This window comes from Pholcus phalangioides, unplaced genomic scaffold (assembly GCF_987345545.1).
Source record: "Pholcus phalangioides strain wild (caught in Gottingen) unplaced genomic scaffold, Ppha-v1.0 ptg000024l_1, whole genome shotgun sequence".
In the NCBI taxonomy this organism is placed as follows: Eukaryota; Metazoa; Arthropoda; class Arachnida; order Araneae; family Pholcidae; genus Pholcus; species Pholcus phalangioides.
The window spans coordinates 20287355-20307970 of NW_028301616.1; the positions used below are offsets into that span (position 1 = coordinate 20287355).

Below are 20616 nucleotides of genomic sequence, written 5' to 3' on the forward strand. Positions count from 1 at the left end.
GCCCACTCAGACACAGCCCGGGGCGTTGAATGCGTAGGAGGGTACCACGAAAGTGAGGCTTTGTAGTATTTTTTCGAGAATGAGTATGTGAATTTGTATACATTCACTTCCAGCCAGGCAGGATGCACCTGATGCTGCCAAAATGGCCTGCATAGAACTAGGGCTATCTTAAAACATTTGCTCATAGATGCACCTGATGTACCATGGTTTGAGAGAGTAAGTATAGTAAAACCCCTCTTAACGAACAACTGGTTATCCCTCTTTTACGAATGAATTTTTTTGTCACACCGGTGTCCAAAAAAAAAAGAAATTTTACTGTAAATACTGAAAGCTTTTGTTGTTTCCAACTAAAATGAGGGGATCCACAAAATTTTTCTACCCCCAGGGCCCATGAAGGTGAAACGGCACTACATAGATACCTCACGAAGACCCTCCCCGAATCAGGGGTCGACCTCAGTGCCGTTTAATGCATGGGCCTACCCGGGCACGGCTCAGGGGCCTCAAGAGAAGAGGGCCTCAGAAAAACGAGAAATAGTTGAATTTTTCGAGAATTGGCCAGGTAGGCCCTCAGAAAAATCACTTGTCGTGGGGCCCTATGAGCTCTTAAGACGGCCCTGGTCGGCCCTACTCATGGAATAATTCTTCTATATCAATTTGATGAAAAAGTCAATTCAATAAGTAGAAACGGTCTCGCTCCTTGATATGGGGGGGGGGGTGTGAATAAGACAAGGGTGCCATGGAGGAGAAAACGGTGAGAAACAGTGATTTAAAAACGTTATAATGCAGATAAAGTAGCACTTTTATAACCTGACCTGACCAAAAAAGTAAATTCGTTTATAACGAGAAGTCTGTTTCTACGAGAATTTCCTCGTGATTGTGAACTGTGTGTATAAGGCTGGGGGGATTACGCAAAAAAATTTGTGTATAAAAGATCGGTTACAAAAATTGAAAAAAAAAAAAAAAACCAATAAGCAATAAGCCTATTCAAGACCGTAGCGGGGGGGGGGGGGAGGGCTTGGTGGTGTGGTTTCCCCCCCCCCACCAAAAAAAATGTGAGAAAGTGATCGAAAAAAGGGAAAAAGCCAAATGGGTTAGCCATAACGGGTTCTATCACTTTGGTTCCCCCCCCCCCGAAATGAAAGTGGTCCTCCCCGAACGAAATTTCTCTCTACGGGCCTATTGGTTACATTCGCTCAAATGTAACTGATACGATTATTGGTTTCATGTTTAAAATTTTATAAAAGAACTTTTATTAAACTTTCATAGTGCCATACCGGTCTAACGGACTTTTATTGCAATTCTGAAGTTTTTTATATCTCAATTTATTCTGTCCTAAATTCTGCTTTTACAGCCTGATTGTACTAGTTTAAACTTATGTCAACAGGTGGCAGACTAACAACTCAATCTAATTGGAAGGGAGGAAAGAAATAATTTTTTTTTTGTATAACTGGTTAATAGCGTTCTGTTTCCATCAGCTCCTCGTTCTCGCGGTTCCCGACTGGATGTTTGTAAACAAAAGATTTTCGTTGAAAGAGTGGTTTGCGGTCGAATTTCGCAGTTTCCTACGGGTGAGGTAAAATAAACAATTTATTGACAATGTTTTTTAAAATTAACAATAGACATTTTATTTTTACAAAAAAGAAAGTCTATATTGGATAATATAATTTGTTTCGCACCGGAATTGGAAAATTTAGTTCAGTATGTTATTATGAGTTGATATGAGAAATATATATAATTCGAGTTTCGGAATGAATGGCATCCATAATTACACAGAGAATAATGCAAATGAAACTATTTAGAGTGCTAGAATGTTTAAGGTCAAACCCCCGTAGTGAATTTATTGTGCCGGCAAAAACAAATTTTGGGCAATGATGGTAACCTTGTCTTTTGAAATTAAAGCCGGGTTTTCCTAGGAGGTTTCTTGTGCCACTTACAACGTGAATCGCCCAGCGCGACACGCCGTCCACTCACCACTAGGAAAAGCAGCATGACTTGTTTTCCTACAGAGCGCAATACGCCTCACGACAGCGCTTTACGTCGGGCGTGATTAGCCGACTGCTTCTGGAGGAGTCAAATGCGTCGTGCGTTTTGCCGATATTCTCTTCACCTCTTGTGTGTGTTTTCTTTCCCTTCCCTTCAAACCGGAGCATGCAGACGACAGAGTAGCTGATGCTCAGGCCATATTCTATAATATAGCCGTCTTGATCTGATGCGCCACACTAGGAAAACGCAAACGCGTAGCGTAATTACGTAACACGTTTCTGCCGGCGCGGAATGGTCTAATTCGGTTCACGCGGTGCAAGAAACCTATTCCTAAGAAAACCCGGCTTTACCCTCGAAATTATCCCTTTTTGTGTGGGTTTTATAGCTACGATTCTGTAAGCGAGATTGCCGCCAAATTGGCGATTTTCGGCCATACAGAGCTGGACGTTGGAACAGGTGCAGTATAATCCAGATCCCTTGGTGACTTTTTTTCGGTGCCAAACACGCCCGGGGCAAGTCGTCAAGGCCATGACTGACTACGGATGCCAAAAAAACATTGCAGAAAACATATAAAAAGCGGAAACCAACAATAATATTACAAATAAATATTGTCAGTATGAAAATAATAAAACCCAGACTCTCTTCGAAATAATAAATCGATATGGGCATACGTTTCTCTGGGATTCCATACTCTTTTAGGAAGTCCCTCTTGAATAAACTATGGTCCTTCCAGTTGTAATGTAAATAATCTCCATAAAATAGTAAAACCCAGACTCTCTTTGAAAAATAAACCGATCCGAGCGTAAGTCACTCTGGGTATCCAGACTCTAAAATAATAGTAAACTAAGATAAAATTTCTTTACGACACTGAAAACAGAAGGGCAGAAGTTACGAAAAATAATAAGAACAAATATATCAGAAAAATACAACTTGACGGATGACAGAAACATAATCCTAGTGAGACAAGACAATGACACGTTTAGACAACGGTAAACGAAATGACTCTATTTCAAATACTATTACACAAAGGTAGATTGCATTTGAATAGCCCACGTAACTAGTGCCACCTGGAATGAGAAATAAAAAAAAATTACATTAATCTGGCACTATTGTGCCTGCCTTGGCGATCTGGATTATACTACATCTTTACCGCAATTTCTTTACCTATCGAGCCTGGGGCGACCACTGATGGATGGTGCCTTCATTTCCCACCCAACTCCACTGGTTGGAAATCATTGTATGGTGATATATGACTGGAGTTGGTGTGTGGTAAAGTAGAGCATTCATTTTTTGGAATTTATCAAATATTTATTTTTTGGTTCAAGTTAAAATTCTCAAAGTATGGTAACAAATAAAAACATCAAAGGAAAAAAATAACTAATAAATTATTTTAAGAAAAACACACATATACAACAAAAATAAGAGCAAATTTTTCTAAATTAAAAAAATGTGTGCAATTATAAAGTGGCAATTAAAGTTACGGTGAATAAATTCTTGCTCCTCCTAAAATACCAAAATCTACTATGTAAAACATACACAGTAAGGATTCAATTATAACTGATGAAATGATTTTGATATATCAACATAATTAATCCTATTAAAATTGAAATTTCATATGAAAAATTATTCACTCAAATGTTTTTAATTTCCATTCAGACAAAAAATTGTATGGCGACTTTAAATTTTCTCCAAATTTTTATTTGAAGGCAATATTTTCATTTAAAGGCACAAGATATGTTGATATATCAGCATATTGTGTATCTGATATATATCTTTGTCAGGTTCACGATACAGATGTATGTCATGTTCAGGATATAGAGCTATGTCTTCTTTGATAGATCTATATCAGGTCTATATAGAGAATCTGATATAGATCTTTGTCAGGGGCACGATATAGATCTATGTTTTTCAAACTATATTAAAATAATTTATTGTCCCAAGTTGTTGTCCTTCAAAGTAGAGATTATTCACACATGGAATCAAATACATATTCGACTGAAAAATTAGACTTGATCAATTAATATCATAGATAGTTTGCACCATATAGGACAAGATCGTTCTATATCATAGTTATGACATCTGATATTCCTCTGACATTTCGATATATAACAATATGGTCCAGATATTGTACTATATCATTGTGCTACTGGGGAGATTGACAGGAAAAAAAATCTTTAAAATTTTTAGTTTTTATATGGCGTTATATATGCAATAGTAATCTGTGCATTAATATATCATCACTTTCAGTTTATAAGTCCGAAACGAGAAGCCATCAGACTTTAATTGAAGTGATTCTTGAAACTCTGAGCATGAGTCGTAGACAGACACCGAGTGAGTTCCTGAAGCAGATAATAGGTCGCCCGGTTATGGTCAAGCTCAATTCTGGTGTCGATTATCGAGGTAAGAACTTGGTTGGCATCTGGGTAAAATATTGATTTTTTTTTTCCAGACAGGAATAGAATTTTAAATAATCATCACAAGTGTTGGATTCATTTACTTTATCCTGTGAGTTTGTTCTTGGCAACTGCTGCCGTTCAGGGTGCGTGGGTCCAGTGGGGGCCACCCACTTTGGGATAATAAAAATGTGAACCTTTTTTCATTTTATTTTTGTAATAAAAGAAGGTGGCTGCTCTTCAACTATGACTAACATAACAAAAATCGATGAGGATGTGCTCATAATGTAGTGAGACCTCCCGATAAAATAAACACAGTGATGGGATTCAAATGAAACCAAATTTGTGTTGAGTTCGCAAACTTGTTGTTGAAATGACACTTGTGATTAGGATTTTCCCTCTAACTTTATTTTATCCCTGCTACAACAGCTTACACCCAGTCAAATCTTGATTAGTTGAATGTGCAGCTGCCAATGGAAAACTTGATAATTTATCAAATTTCTGGGACTACATGAAATTATTGACTTGAACAAATATTTGACTCGCCTCAGTTTGATTTATTGACAATCGACTACTTTAGCTATGCTTATTTAACATTCAAATTTTAGCAAGCATGTATCATCACAGTTACTAAGAGATTATGATATTTTCTTTCTGCTTAGGTGTCCTTGCTTGTCTTGATGGATATATGAACATTGCACTTGAGCAAACGGAGGAATATGTGAACGGCCAGTTGAAGAATAAATATGGCGATGCTTTCATCCGAGGAAATAATGGTGAGCAAAACATGTGAATTTATTGCATTAGTTTTGTTTTTTTCCCCAGCTATTTCCAGTAGAGCTGATGTATACAAAGCTGCTCTTAGGGGTCTGTGATGTGCAGTCATAGCAGGCCTCGTGCTTCATGGGCCCCCCCCCCCCCGCACTAACAGTAAATTATTGGAGGCTTGCACTGACTCTGGAATCATTTCTTGCATTAATTCTGAATTTTCATCAGTTCTTTATTTTTTGTCTACTGTTAATTCTGTGTTTTCATCAGTTCTGGAATTTTTTCATCACATTATGAATTTCTTTGAATTATTTTCAAATCATCAATTCTAAAATTTTCACCAGTTTCAGGAATTGTTTATCTCACTTTAAAATTATCTTCAGTGCTGAATTTTTACCAATTTTTTGTGTTAATCCAATTTAATTGTGTGTTTAAAGTTTTTTATATGGATATTCCTCAGCATTCCTGTATATTCTTAAATAATAGATACTATTTCCTTCCCCCACGAAATATATAGAATCAGGGCAAAGGCGGTCCCAAATATTTTTGGTGCCCCAAAACAAAGTTAATCGTACCAAACCTCACTATTATATTCACACAAGGCCTTGCATCTGGTAAGAGCAGCCCGGAATGTATACAGAGCAGTAATGAAGCAACTTTGTCCATATATAAGCGCCCTGGCAGCTATAAAAATCAATGATTGTGAAAAAAATTCGAGATATAGGTGTTTCAAAGTATACGTTCGACAGTAGGGAAGAAAATCAACCCCCCCCCCCTAGCTGTTGGTATTATGATCACATCAATGAAAATTCAAACGGGACACCCATTTTTATGCATTGCCAAGTGATAGGCACAGTGAAAACCCATGAATAGCATTGGAATGCTATCGGTTGCGTGATAAATGTCGGCACAAGATGCAGAAATGATGTGTTGGAACAACCAATGGGGACAGAGAAGTGACAGATCAGCTACATATTTTGATATGTTTCACAAATCCTCTTTATTGTGATACAGGTATCATTCCAACATTGTTCATGGTTTTTCACTGCTCTGATTACTTGGCTATGCATAAAAATAGGTGATCGTACCCAACAAAGCTTTTAATGACAAACTTTAAGGGTGTTTTTTTTCTTCAGAAGATGCACACATCTCGCACGAGTGAAGAATTTATTGGATACTTAATAACCATCTTACATATTGTGTTTCTGCAGAGTTTTTTTTTTTTGGTGGTTGTGCGGCAGTGCATAAAAACATTATAGCTGGGTCTTGCACCATAATCAGATCTGACCCTTAGGCCGTGCAAATAGTGCAGCAACCAAGAGGCATGGGAATGCATAATAAAGACTATTGACAAAAACAATTGCATTGTTTTGTTCTACACCTCACATACTCGAGAAGCAAGGCGAAATAGGACACTCAACAAGGTGCGCAATTTGAACGAACCTACTTGTTTTCACCTTGATCTGCTGATTGGTCTTTTTCTCCCTTTTTTTTTCTTTACCTCTTCTGAGGAGGGATCATCACACCCTTACATTTCAGAACCCCTCCAGCCATTTTCCTTACCACCCTCTTGTTTTACTATGTGTGGACATCTCTTCCTGCACACCTATGCATTTTTTTCTTCCTAGTCATAATTATTGTAACTCATACCTCTTCGTTCCACTATGAGCATAGCCTAAATAAGCAAGAATGTCATCAAATAGCATGCAGATTAAGTTTGATTCTTCAGTTAACTATTTGATTTGGTGCAGTGGTTCTCAGTGTTTTTTGACTTGCAGAGTGTTTTTTTTAGTACAGTCGGTCCCGCTTACAATGTTTTCCTACTTGGTACGATTTATTTTGGTGGTCTGAACTAACAAATTCTCATTAAGATTTCCTGTTTAATTTCTCGCTTGAAAAATGTTATAAGGGTTAATATTTTTTGTAAAAATGTTGTAATTATTCACGGCTCCCCAGAGCAGTTTAACCGAGTCTCTTCGATGAACTTTTGTCAAGGGATATGACTATTGATGATGGTTGGCAGTGAACACAGTTTGAGAACCCTTGCACTAGGTTATTTACATAGATGTGAATTTCACTACCTTGAGATGAAATGCCATTGGGTAATCCGCATGTGCAAATTTCATTCCCCAATAATTAAATCTCTGAGGAATAGAAGGGGTTGTTTATCATGTTTTTGCAGGAAAAATGTTGATTTTGGTACTCACAAGTGTACATGCCATATATAAATCTTTAAAAAATTATTTTTTCAGAATCAATTCTCAAAAATATTTATTTCTATTAGTCTTTTGGAAAAAAATACAAATGAGACACTGCTATAATTTTTATTATGCATCAACAAACCCAGGTGTTTTTTAGCGTATAATCTGTGGATTATTTGCTGTAAAATGGAAAATACAGTAATTTAAAAATATATCTGTTGATACCCAGGACCACAGCTAGATGTTTGGTCAGCCGGGACAAGCATGCATTTTAATGCTCCCTCCCCCACTGTAATGTTGAAGAGGAGGTTGAAGGGTGAAATTTGTGTCCCTCCTTAGTTGTGTGGCCCTGTCAATAACAGTTGCTTATAGGTCCAAGTGATTGCAGATAGGATAATACAATACAGGACATCCTCACAATAACAACAATACAGGGACACTACAGTAGCACAGACTTCCAAATTATGTTACTATTGTTGTTTCTATTACACTGAAGAGCCAAAAAAACTGTGCACCTGCCTAATATCGTGTAGGGCCCCTGTGAGCACGCAGAAGTGCCGCAACACGACGTGGCATGGACTCGACTAATGTCTGAAGTAGTGCTGGAGGTAATTGACACCATGAATCCGGCAGGGCTGTCCATAAATCAGTAGGAGTAAGAGGGGGTGGAGATCTCTTCTGAACAGCACGTTGCAAGGCATCCCAGATATGTTCAATAATGTTCGTGTCTGGGGATTTTGGTGGCCAGCTGAAGTGTCTAAAGTCAGAAGAGTGTTCCTGGAGCCACTTTGTAGCAATTCTGGACGTGTGGGGTGTCGCATTGTCCTGCTGAAATTGTCCAAGTCCGTCGGAATGCACAATGGACATGAATGGGTGCAAGTGATCAGACAGGATGATTACGTATCTGTCACCTGTCAGAGTTGTATCTAGACGTATCAGGGGTCTCGTATCATGCCACCCGCACACGCCCCATACCATCACAGAGCCTCCACCAGCTTGAACAGTCCCCTGTTGACATGTAGGGTCCATGGATTCATGAGGTTGTCTCCATACCCGTACACGTCCATCAGCTCGAAGCAATTGGAACCGAGACTTGTCAGGCCAGGCAACGTGTTTCCAGTCCTCAACAATCCAATGTCGGTGTTGTCTGGCCCTGGCGAGGCGTAAAGCTTTGTGTCGTGCAGTCATCAAGGGTACACGAGTGGGCCTTCGGCTCCGAAAGCCCCTATCGATGATGTTTCGTTGAATGGTTCGCACGCTGACACTTGTTGATGGCCCAGCATTGAAATCTGCAGCAATTTGCGGAAGGATTGCACGTCTGTCACGTTTAATGATTTTCGTCAGACGTCGTGGGTCCCATTCTTGCATGATCTTTTTCCGGCCGCAGCGATGTCGTAGATTAAATTTTTTACTGGATTCCCGATATTCACGGTACACTCGTGAAATGGTCGTACGTGAAAATCCACATTTCATCGCTACCTCGGAGATGCTATGTCCTATCTCTCGTGCGCCGACTATAACACCACGTTCAAACTCACTTAAATCTCGATAACCTGCCATTGTAGCAGCAGTAACCGATCTAACAACTATGCCAGACACTTGTATTATATAGGCGTTGCCGACCGCAGCGCTGTACTCTGATTGGTTCCATATCTCTTTATTTGCATGCCTGTACCAGTTTTTTTGGCTCTTCAGTTTATATATTCCAGGACGTCACACATGTATGTATCAATGCTTAATAACACTTTCAGTGCATTAATTTTTTTTCTTTTATTTCAGTCCTATACATAAGCACACAAAAGCGAAGGATATGACGTCAGATTTGTGTTTTTTTCAACTGTGTTGCCATGTTATGGTTGAAAAAGTTCATTTTGTGTATGTATGTGCCATCTTTCATACATAATTAAATTTTGATATAAAGTTTGCTCTATTTTTGACTCATACATTGAATAAAGCCAACTAAGCCAATCATTTGCATTTTCTTGACAATTAATTGGGTTCAAAATAAATTGCCATAGATGACTTGCAATCGTAGTTTAATCAATAATGGATAAAAGATAATGACGAATCAGATTTCTTGTTTAAAGGCTCACTAGATACAATTGCAATACAAGTGGTTGTTTCTCTAGCTACCAGTTTTGGTTCAGATCTCAGTGTAAGACATGGAAGAGTAAATAGCTATTCGGAGTCAGCTTTAACTGAAGGCTATGGTTTAATTAGCTTCCTTGTGGAGATAAAATGGTTGTAGTTTGATAAAAATTGTCAAAGGACAAATAAATGGTCAATCTATATCTGTATATAAAATAACATGTCTTGACTGACTGATTCATCATTGCTGAGTCTAAATCGCTGAAGCTATAAATAAGTAATTTTGTTCGTTTAATTTCATGATGTAAAGACTTTGTAGTAAAAAAAATAGGGGTTAAAATATAGGGTTAATTTGACCCTATAGTTCGGGTCAAAACCACTGGATCTATAATTATGAAATTTTTTGTTTTTTGGTTTCATGACGTAAAAACTAAGGTGGTTTTTTTTTTTAAATTCGACCCTTAAGGGAAATCAAAGGTAACATATAGAAATCCTGCTAAACCGAAACCATTGAAGCTACATATATGAAATTTGGTCAGTAGTTTTATTTTATGACAAAGACTAAGTAGTTTTTCCAATATTTTTTTTAAAATTTAGTAGTTTTATTTTATAATCTAAAGACTCACTGAGGAGGGACTTTTTAAATTTCAACATCTAAGGGGATTATAAAGCAGTTCAAAAGTTATGTGAGGGAAATTATGGTCAAGCCAAAAACCACTGAAGCTATAAATATGAAATTTGTTGAGTTTTATATTTTATAATGTAGATGTCCACTAAGGCGGGATTTCTGAAAATTCAACATCCCCCCCCGAGGGGGTCCTGAGGCATTCAAATAGGGGGGAATCATTCCAGAGTAATTTTCAGATTACCAAATCCCTGCGAGCGAAGCCGCGGATAACATCTAGTATTCATATATTTGAATTACAAATACTCCAAAAAACATTTGGCAAATTATTTTGATATTCAAGCAAAGAGCATAAAAGAACAAAACGATAAATTTATTGGATAAAAATCTAAATTAAAACTTCATGATGATATATATATATATACACAAATCATCTGTTTCAGTTCCCCACTAAAATCTTCATCATATGCTTCTCGATTACATTTTGCACTGAAAGATTAAAAAAAAAAAAAACATATGCAAATTATTAAAGGGTTAAGCCATTATTTTTAATGAAAGTTATGTTCATTAAATTGCACATCACATGAGTAATAACTTATTATCTGTACGAACTAATATTTGAAGGGAAAATATGTTGTATACGAAGAAAAATAATTGAAAGCAATACAATATTCTATGCTGTAGGAATCTGAGATTAATGAATGATGATATTTCAGTCAGTGCAATGAGATTTGTTTGAGGCCAGTATTACAACATAAACTTGACATTACTAAAACTTTACATTATAAACTTGACAAATGAAACCAATAAGCTTATCAGTTGCATTTGTTTGAATGTAACCGTTGATTGGTTGTATTTTTCAAGTTTTATAAAAGAAATTTTATAGTGAGTTTTACCAGCGACTTAAACAACTGTCAGTCCTGTAAGCACCTGTATCTATTTATCTTCTCTGAAATGGGTCTGCATGCATTTATATGCCACAGCTGCTAAGTCTCCCGGATTTCTATATATATATATACTCCATTCTCGGACTTCCAAAAAATTCTTATATCTCCTGACTGTGATTGAAAAAATCTCTACTTTCTTGGAGGATGGAGAGGGATACTTACAAAAAATTTACTCTGAAAAAGTTAGCCTGTGTTTTTGTCCCCAAAAATGATGTCAAATGCCTAAACCTGGGATTACACTGTAAAAGTTTCATAAAAGTTCATGTATAAAACTTTAAAAATTCAACCAATAAGGTTATTGGTTACATTCGAGCAAACACAACTGATTATGTTATTGGTTGCATTTTTTAAGTTTCATAAATGAACTTTTATGAAACTTTTATAGTGTAATCCTGGCCCAAAGTAAATTGTCTCAAAATTACAAAGAAATGTTTTAGTGAGGCAAAAGACAATTTCCCAAACAGCTAGTGTCATTTTGGCCTCTCTACAATCTAATTGGAGAGATGAGATTGTGGCCCTAGATGACCATACATGCAAATCCCTATGATTTTACATTAATGAAAAATCCCTACTTTGTAAACTCTCTTTGAAACTCTCTTTCAAATTTATCTTTATACAGAAATCTCACATCTGTGTGGGAAATCTTAATTCTCATTCTCCAAAGTTGGCAGCTATGGTATATGATTCCTGCATAATAATACAACACGCAAAATAGCCTAGGCATTCCATAGAAACAAACTTCACTTTAGGCACATGACAGATTTAGTGCATGAAGAATGAGCCAATCGGATCGCTCCTCGGAGGAATGTTTGTGAAGTGCATGTGTGGTTTAGTATTAGTACGTATGGATAAAAAAATATTTTAACAATCGTAAATTTTTTTCCCAAAATATCTTATGGCACTACCAGCTGATATCACTGTGCACTAAAGTCCTGCAATACACCAGTTGTAAAGTTCATTACCCTTTTCCTTTTAAAAAGGGCAGTTTAAAGAAAATGCCTTAAAAAATGACAATATCTAATTACATTCAAATACAAGTGTAATGGATTAGATTTCAAGCAGAGTGGAAACTTTCATATAACGATGCTCGAGTGACCAGAGAAAAATATCTATGTACAAGATTTATTACTATAGATGGAATATATTTGATCATTTGATTATTATTAACATGATCATATATTAACACTGTGAAAAGTGTGCTGGGACTGGGAAGTAATATCATTATACCAGCAATTATTATTGTCATGATCGCAATTTCCACTTTAAAGTATTCATTCTAAAAATCTAAAATCCCATTTCAAATATTAATTTAAAGTTAACATGGTCATTAACATCTTCCTAGATTCTTTCTCACACTGAGAATTGCAGCGCATTCATTTCATTTATATTAGATATAACTTGCTGGGATCCATCAACAACATTGACGCCAATATATGAAAGCATAATCATGACATAGAAGTCGTAACGCCATAACATACTTGTTTTTCAAAATATCTCTGGCATTAGAAAAGATGCGACGTTTCATCTTATGAATCATTGCTATGCCACGATCCGGATTTTACCAGTTGAAATCCAAAACACCTTCTCCTTTTCACTCTTTGGTTTCTTAATATGTGATGAGTGCAAAAGCACCTTATTAGCCAATCACATTAGTTGTTCATGCGAACAAAGAAAACTGAAACTAAAGTAATTCTGATTTCGCCTGTTGAGACAGACAGAGCTCACCAAGTTTTCTAGCAGAGAACACGTTCGTTCTCGTGAGTTCAATGAGGGTGTAGTCCTTAGTGTTGAAGTGCTAGGCACTTCGGGTGCTTTTGCGAAGATGTGTCTTTAATTTCTTAAAGCGCTAAAATGCGCTCAGTGCGTGGAGTGAGATGAGGGAAACTAATATGTGAGGTGCCGTCAAAGAGGGATACCTCGGTGAATGGCGTAAAAGGCCATCGCTCCAGGTGGTGTCTGGTGAGTGATTAATATTTTCTTTTTATATATATTGTCTGTGAGGGTGAGTGAGATAATGATGTTGATACATAATAATATAATATGAAAAGTTAAGAAGAAAATTTATGCGGCACAACTATTATCTTGAGTACGTTTTTGAGCAATGTCGATATATCTAAACTTAATATGATCGCGTTTATCACGGCGCGCGACATTATTATAGAGGGTATCATCATCTCTCTCATGCAGCCCTTTCACTGTATTGTGAATTAATGCTACTCATTTAGCAAATAATTCATATCAAATGTTTGTAGAATTAAAAAAATATATATATTTTATAAAAAGAAAGGTTATTTAATTTTTTCAATCGCTGCAGCATATAAGTTTGTGGCGAATCCTTATTGGGAAATGTGTTAATTATGTTTGAGATTTGACTAACGTTTATGCAAAAGTATAGTGAAACCCCTCTCAGCGATCACCCCTCTTTTACAGCCAAATTATGATTATCCTTAGCCCCCTCATTTATGGTAACCCCCCTTTTTTCTACAGAATTTTTTTTCTGTCCCACTGGTGTCTGCAAAAGAGGGATTTTACTGTGTATGAAAAAAAGGTAAGATGAATAGCAAAAATTGGTGTCATTCAACTTGTCTAACATTATTTCAAAAAGCTACGTAGGCATAGTCAAAGCCTACCTAGTTTGCTTCTTGTTCTGATAGCAACATCAAAAGCATTCTCCGAAGCGCTATTTTCAGCAGTGAAATTCACACCAGACGTTAACAATTCATGAGCACAGTGAGGATGGTTGCCATAAGCTGCATACATAAGAGCTGTGTTTCCTTCCTGCAATAAAAACAGAAAATAAAGTTTTTGAAGTTCACGTGTTATGCACAATTTCAGAGCTTCATGAAAGTGTTCGTTCCATGTTTTGTCATCATCCATACCTTTTGTTCAATTAATACAATTTTATGACTGAATGAATGAATGCCAGAATTGTGCTACTGGACTTATCCTGTTGCAGAGATAGCTTTTATGACTGAATCTTCAAAATGACTGGTCAATAGTTTGGTTTATCATCAAAAAACTTTTTAAAATTATGATAAAAAAATACTTAGAGAATACTATTTTTTTTAGTGTAACTTGCCTCGTCTTTCTCGTCGACATCCACTCCGTGTTTCAACAGCTCCTTCAGAACTGAAACATGTCCATTGGCACAAGCAAATAACAGAGCAGTCTCGCCAAGTTTGCCTTTAGCTGTAGGTGTTGCACCGTGTTCCAATAAATTTCGCACTGTAGCTAGTTGGCCATAAGAGCTTGCCCACATCAATGGAGTGTATCCATTCTCGTCAGTGCAGTTCGCATTGAAAGTATCATCTGAAATTAATATTTGGATACTTTGTTCTTTCATGTTATACACATTTGAGATGCGTATATAAAATTATCTTAAATTTGGGAATAGTGTTTTTGAACAAATAGATTTTTTATGGCATATCACAGGAGGGCTCGACATTTAAAGGAGCATAGGTCACATAAGCAATATGACAATGGTCATAGAACACTTCAAATTATTTATATAGGTGCTTAAGGGTTTTGATAAAATAAAATGAATGATATTACTAAAACAAAAGAAAAAAAATGGAAGAGTTTAGTTGGTGTGGGAATCATATGCAAAGCCACAAGTCAATGTTAGGAGAGTCAAGATGAAATTTGATCTGTATATTGATCTAATATTAATATAATTAATGAAATTTGATCTATGAAATTCACCTGTAATGGCTAGTAGGCTTTAGTTCTTAGTTTTGTTTAATTTCCTGCTCTTCCCCCAATAAGGTGCATGTGTAAGGAATTTCAGTCTATGCGGACAGACATCAGTGAATGATCTTGCAGTGATACTTAGTGTGATACAATTCATATCTGGAATCACAGTAGGCTTTGATATTATATGAAATGATACAAGATTAGTTTACCTTAATTTCAGGTGTTTTGTCCATTATATATCTTATGTTATGTTGTAAATACTTATCTCTGTTAGCTTATCTTTATAGAAATTTTAGGATGCAGTATTATCGCTTTATCATATATGTGATACATTTACGACAATGAAATTAATGTCTCATCAAAGCTTTAAAGATATAGTAAGGGCCAAACAGACAAATTTTTGCAATTTTTAGCAACAGTTACGCTCATCCAAGTTGATGTGATTCACATGGCACTGTGTTCAGTGTTTGTCGCTCTTGTAGCCATTCGAGGGGATCAAAAAGGGACCCGATTTCAATGGACCTTTTTAAAATCAATATTTAGTAGAATATGAATGTACCATGTTCAACCCTGAGTGGATTGTGGCTATAGGTTCCATTGTAAATATTGTTCATCTTGATGGGTGCTATCACCCTCTCCAATTTTTTCTGAACACCCTGTATGAACTACTTGAATTACAATACCTAGATTCTGAAGGAATAATTCTCCTTGTGCTGCCAGTTGATGAATGCTCCTTTCTAAAAAAAAAAGACAGATGAAAATAACTATCAACATTTCATCGTACAGTTAATGGGTCTTCAACAACAAGGTAATACAACTTGTAATACAACAAGGGTCTTCAACCTTTCAGACACAGCAGGCCACATTGAAACTTCCAGGAAGCCTGTGGGCCGCCAACTCACATAATTTAGTGACATTTTAATAGAATTGGCTAGTGGGAGTTCCGAGTTGAACAGGGACAAAAATAATTGCAGCCTTTCATTTATTCTGAAATTATTTCTTTTATTAATTATCAATTTTGATTAGTTCTGAAATAATTTTTTCCCTAATTTTGAAACACGTTTTTGATTTATTACTGATTAAATTAATTACTTCTGAGATTAATTTTAATCTGAAATCACTTTGAATGATTCTGCAATTATTTGTTTCGGTAATTCTGAAATTATTTTCCTTCTCAAAATATCTCAGAACAATTTCTTTCAATAATCATGCAATTACTCTTTCATTGATTGTGAAATAATTTTTATCAAAAATTATGAAATTATTTGTCTCACTGATTTATAAGGTTTTTTTTCCCCTAATCATATGAAATTATTTGTTTCAAAAAGTGAAAAAATTATTTTTTTCAGTAATTCTGAATTTTTATCAATTTGTTCTGACATTATTTCTTTCATTTATTCTATAATTGATCGTTTCTCAATGTTTTCAACCATTTTCTGAAAATGACCAGCAGGCCATGACAAAGGCTCAGAGGGCTAAATGTGGCCCACAGGCAATGGGTTGAAGACCCCTGTTGTAACAGAATGTAAAGAAAGTCATTTTCTTCTCGAGAGCAGAAAAACCAATTTTAATCACAGAATCTGCCTAAAAGCAGGGGCTATTGAAAGGGTATGTTTTCAAAGATAGCTGCACATTTAGAAATCTCAATGTCCCAACAAAAGCCATCCCATTACATCAGGTAATCTAGGTTCTACTTCATTCTAATAGGCATTATTTCATTCTTGGAGCATTTACCACATTTTGGGTAATGCTAAGTAGTTTTGACATTACCAGGAAATTTATACATAAAATATAAAATTGAGAAAAAGTATTCTTTTTACCAGGTAAGACAGTTGGCGTTTGTGTTTGAACGTTCCCTCGCTGAAGATTTGTGAGAACTGTAGATGTGAAGGGCTGCATTAAAAACAGAAACTCGTCAATTTGTGAAGAGCAGTTTCAAATCAGACCATAATCAGTTGATATAAACACAAATGTCAGATAATAAAAATTAGCGCAGATGTAAAACATTTAATAAAAAAAAAATCCATTACAAAGAACAAATAATTTCTAAATTCATCAACAATGAAGTTGAATGATAATTATTTAAATTATACTTAATATTATGATAAACAGGGATACGTAGAACTGACATTACTTCATCATATAGGTGCTCACTTTATAAGGTGTGAAAGCGCTCCTAGAACCATCTCTGTTTAAGCTTTGGATTCTCATAGAGGGTTTTGAAGCAAATGATTTTTCATCTTTGACTTTCTCCTTCACCTCTTTTTGTTCTTCCATCACAGTTTTCTGAAAAAAATTATTTCAATATAATATGTACATATGTAATGCACATATGTAACAGGGACTCGCACACACGCGTACAGAATTTGAAAAAATTAAATTTGAATATGAAAATTCTCAATATGGTAGCCCTTGTTAGACGTTATCTCATTATTAGGGATAGGATTTTATGATCTAAAAAACTGCTAGAAAATGCTCTATAAAATGTGTATTTATACCCCTAAAAATATGCTCTATAAAACAAGAAAAATGACCTAAAAATTTTTCCTCTTCCATTTCCAGCAAAGCTAATTTTAGTGAAATGATAACCAATGACCAAAATTTTAATGCAATTAAAACTATTTTAACTAAAATTTATCTTAACAACAAATGTTTTAAATTATTTTGGTTTCTGTTCCAAACTGAAAGTTTACTGTTGTAAAGTATATCCCATGGGGGGGAGGGGGGGGGGAACTTGAAAATAATACAATATATCTATAAACTTACGTATAGTCAAACTACTCAAGGCAAACTGGTCCAATATAGTTTTGGCTTAATATAAATCAAATATTCTTCATGTTGTACATGATTAATTTGCTGTTTTGTTGGTTAATACAGAACTCGTTTTGTAAGAAATGTCTTCTGTATCTTTTTGACTTCATAACAAAGTTTGGCTGTATTTTATCTTCTTTTTTGTATTGATGTGATAATACATATAGGCAAAACATTGATATACACATCCTGATTTTTTGTTTCCGGATTTCAAGAGGCAGCACTTCTTGAACACATAACAACATAAATGATGGATCAATTTAATCAACAAAAAAATTATACAGCAATTTACTGTCACACTATTGTTGAGGGAGAAGAGGACAGTGGAAGGAGAACTTGGGAGATCATCAAAGAACCTCAAGGACAAGACTAGCGTGCAACAAATCTACTTCATAAAATTCTGTCTCTGGTTTGAAGAGGAAGAAGAAATTGGTATTGTCACACACTAGGACGAATGTACAGATGTTCTGAACACTGAGATTCTCTTTTTCTTTTTATCTTGACCTTATATAAGTTTTTCAGAAGATCATATGGCAAGGAGAAAAAAATATTTTTCATTTAACATACAGAAATATGCAAAATAATGCCTTAAGATCATTGAAATATGCTCTATCACATAAAAATAGTGAAATGTGAAAAACAAAATCACAGAAATCCTATCTCTACTCCTTATAATGCACATTTTTAAATTTTTACTCAAGGGTGGAGATACAGGAGTGAGGTCCCCCCGGCCTATAAAGCCTGTTTCTGCTTCTAATCTTTCGCCATTTAAAACTTAACTAACATTAGACCTTGGATGAAGTTGCCACTTGCATCATGCTTTCAGTATATCATATGTGTGATACATGTGAAATATCATACATAATATAGGCCTATACAATAGAAAACTCCAGCAGCATTCTGTTTGATCTTCTCTTAACTTTGCTTCAGCTACAGATCTGTATTGAAAACTTTATTTTTTCCTTTAGGAATAATACAGTAGACCTCTGGTCACGATACTAGGTTCAGTGAAACTACCCATTCCTATGTCTGATCTTATTACAGTGGTTCTCAAACTTTTTCGAATAGTGGCTTCCTTGCCTCAGCCATTGTTTCTTTAGAATGGGTCCAAGAAAGAAGTAATTAAAAGCATTAAACAGAGAGAGAGAGAGAGACTCACCATTATCGCAAGTCAAGCACAGATCTAGAACGCACTGTATCAGGAGTGGAGCAATTTAATGTGTAGGTTCTTATTACATTATCTCATATTTTATGAAACAGATCAATTTCTTCCTATATTTATCAAGCTTTTGGGAGGGGGGATCACTTTTCTCCCATCTGAATTCAATCCTGTTATCAGCTCGCTGCAATGTCCCCATGAGCCAAAGCATATACTTTGAGAACCACTGGTTTTTATTAAACTTCCAAAATCATGAATCTTTATCAAAGGATATTTTTGTGTTGACGTAAGTATAATGTTAAAAATCTGTATGATTAAAAAAAAGACAAGCTCGCATTGGCACTTTAAGAACTGGAATTCCATCAAAGATCAGGAGGTGGTATATACAGGCTTTGATAAACTGTTTAGTAAAAATTGGAGGGGTGAGATAATACCCATCAAGACGAAGAATATTCACAATGGAACCCATAGTCAAAATCCACTTTAACAACCCCCCCCCCCCCCAACAAATTTGACATGTACTTTATATTAGCAGTCTATGAGAGGGTATATGAAAGTCTTTCATTTGCAGATGTGAGCTGTAGAATGATACCCCTTGGACCTCACTTTGAGCATCTCCTTTGAGTCTTTCGGTTATCTGGACCAGATTATGAAACTTATTAAGATTTTGTTGCCCCTTTTTTTTCAGTTGAAACTTCATAGGTGTGATCATAGGTTCCAATGTAAACATTCTTCATCCTGAGGGGGTGCCTTCAATTTTATACTATCGCCCCCGTCAATGTTTCCTAAATACACATAATAACAATGTATTTTTAATATACTTATAAATGTTAAACTTGCATTGGTTTTTGAGATAACAATGGAGAAAATTTAGATCAAAATGGATAATTTGCCAAAGGATTGTTCATTAGAATTATATCACTGCCTTAAAACCAAGATTTCATGAATGAAGATTTCTAATAGTCAATTCTCTTAAGAAAAATTTATTGACCGGAAAATTTCTAGTTAAAATTTCGAAATATTGAAAAAAAGAAATCCATCCATTATGAAATTCAGGCGATTCACAATCATTTAAATTCTAATGGAAATCAATTGATTGTGAATCAGTTGAATATCTTTAAGATTATTGATTTGCATTTAGTTGAATGAAAATTTCTTAGGAAGAAGAAACGAAATGAAAAAATCACTAAAGTAAAAGCACGTTAACATGACACATGTACGTTATAATTGGATGAATTAGTGAAATAAATGTTGATTGTATACAAACTCTTCAAAAATCATGGCTAAAAATCGAAAACAAATGATTGTAAACAAAATCAATGCGCGTTCAGACCGTTAGAGAGTATAGGACTTTCCATCTTGGATCGGAGTTTTTGCTGTCATCTATCCCGAAATTTCAGGACTTCATTAATGAATCACAAACAGAAAATGAGACTTATGCCGTCATCTGTTATTCAAAAAGCTTACTAAAACTACTGAACAGTGCTCAAACTGACAAGGGGGCCATTAAAGTATTACGTCAGCATCGGGGGGGGGGCGTTTCGGATTTGCTAACTTTTGATGGGAAGGGGGGGGGGGGTTGAAGGTTGCTGACGTCATCAACCACCCTTTTTGAAGATATGAAATATTCTAAGCTGCTGACGAAATTTTGCTGATTGGGGGGGGTCGAAATATCTAAAAATCTGCTTACGTAATACTTGAATGCCCCCCAAGTTAAAACGTTATGTGCATTACTTAATGTAATCATAGTCGGCCTTGACTTACTGTAGTTTCTTTAAAAAGCTATACGGCTTTGACTTATATAATTTCATATGAAAAATATGTTCCTGATAACACTGAGCTATAAGTTACTTATATCTCAGTGCCTGATGATGAGCTTACTGCCATCTACTGTTAAAAGATGTCACATATTAGAGTATATTTTTCTTTCTCATCAATACTAGATGAC

At 35.6% G+C, this 20616-nt stretch overlaps 2 protein-coding genes across 4 annotated transcripts; one reads left to right on the forward strand and one right to left on the reverse strand.

Annotated features, from left to right (window-relative positions):
- The first annotated feature begins 1459 nt into the window (after positions 1 to 1459).
- LOC149068952 (U6 snRNA-associated Sm-like protein LSm6) lies at positions 1460 to 9275 on the forward strand. 2 transcript variants are annotated; one of them, XM_089250592.1, is made up of 4 exons: positions 1460 to 1568; positions 4231 to 4383; positions 5039 to 5152; positions 9125 to 9275. In XM_089250592.1, the coding sequence occupies exons 2-4, from the start codon at positions 4293 to 4295 to the stop codon at positions 9157 to 9159; spliced, it is 240 nt and encodes a 79-aa protein (XP_089106718.1). In that variant the 5' UTR covers positions 1460 to 1568; positions 4231 to 4292; the 3' UTR covers positions 9160 to 9275. The 2 variants fall into 2 exon arrangements, with proteins under 2 accessions (XP_089106718.1, XP_089106717.1); XM_089250591.1 differs by having other exon boundaries at positions 1487 to 1573.
- A 1135-nt stretch (positions 9276 to 10410) lies between these two features.
- Positions 10411 to 20433, reverse strand: LOC149068953 (ankyrin repeat family A protein 2-like). Of its 2 annotated transcripts, none has more exons than XM_089250911.1 (7): positions 20002 to 20433; positions 16853 to 16984; positions 16519 to 16591; positions 15382 to 15435; positions 14085 to 14314; positions 13636 to 13783; positions 10411 to 10547 (listed from the first exon to the last, which is right to left on the reverse strand). In XM_089250911.1, the coding sequence occupies exons 2-7, from the start codon at positions 16973 to 16975 to the stop codon at positions 10498 to 10500; spliced, it is 678 nt and encodes a 225-aa protein (XP_089107037.1). In that variant the 5' UTR covers positions 16976 to 16984; positions 20002 to 20433; the 3' UTR covers positions 10411 to 10497. The 2 variants fall into 2 exon arrangements, with proteins under 2 accessions (XP_089107037.1, XP_089107036.1); XM_089250910.1 differs by having other exon boundaries at positions 19936 to 20079.
- Between the last annotated feature and the right edge of the window lie 183 nt (positions 20434 to 20616).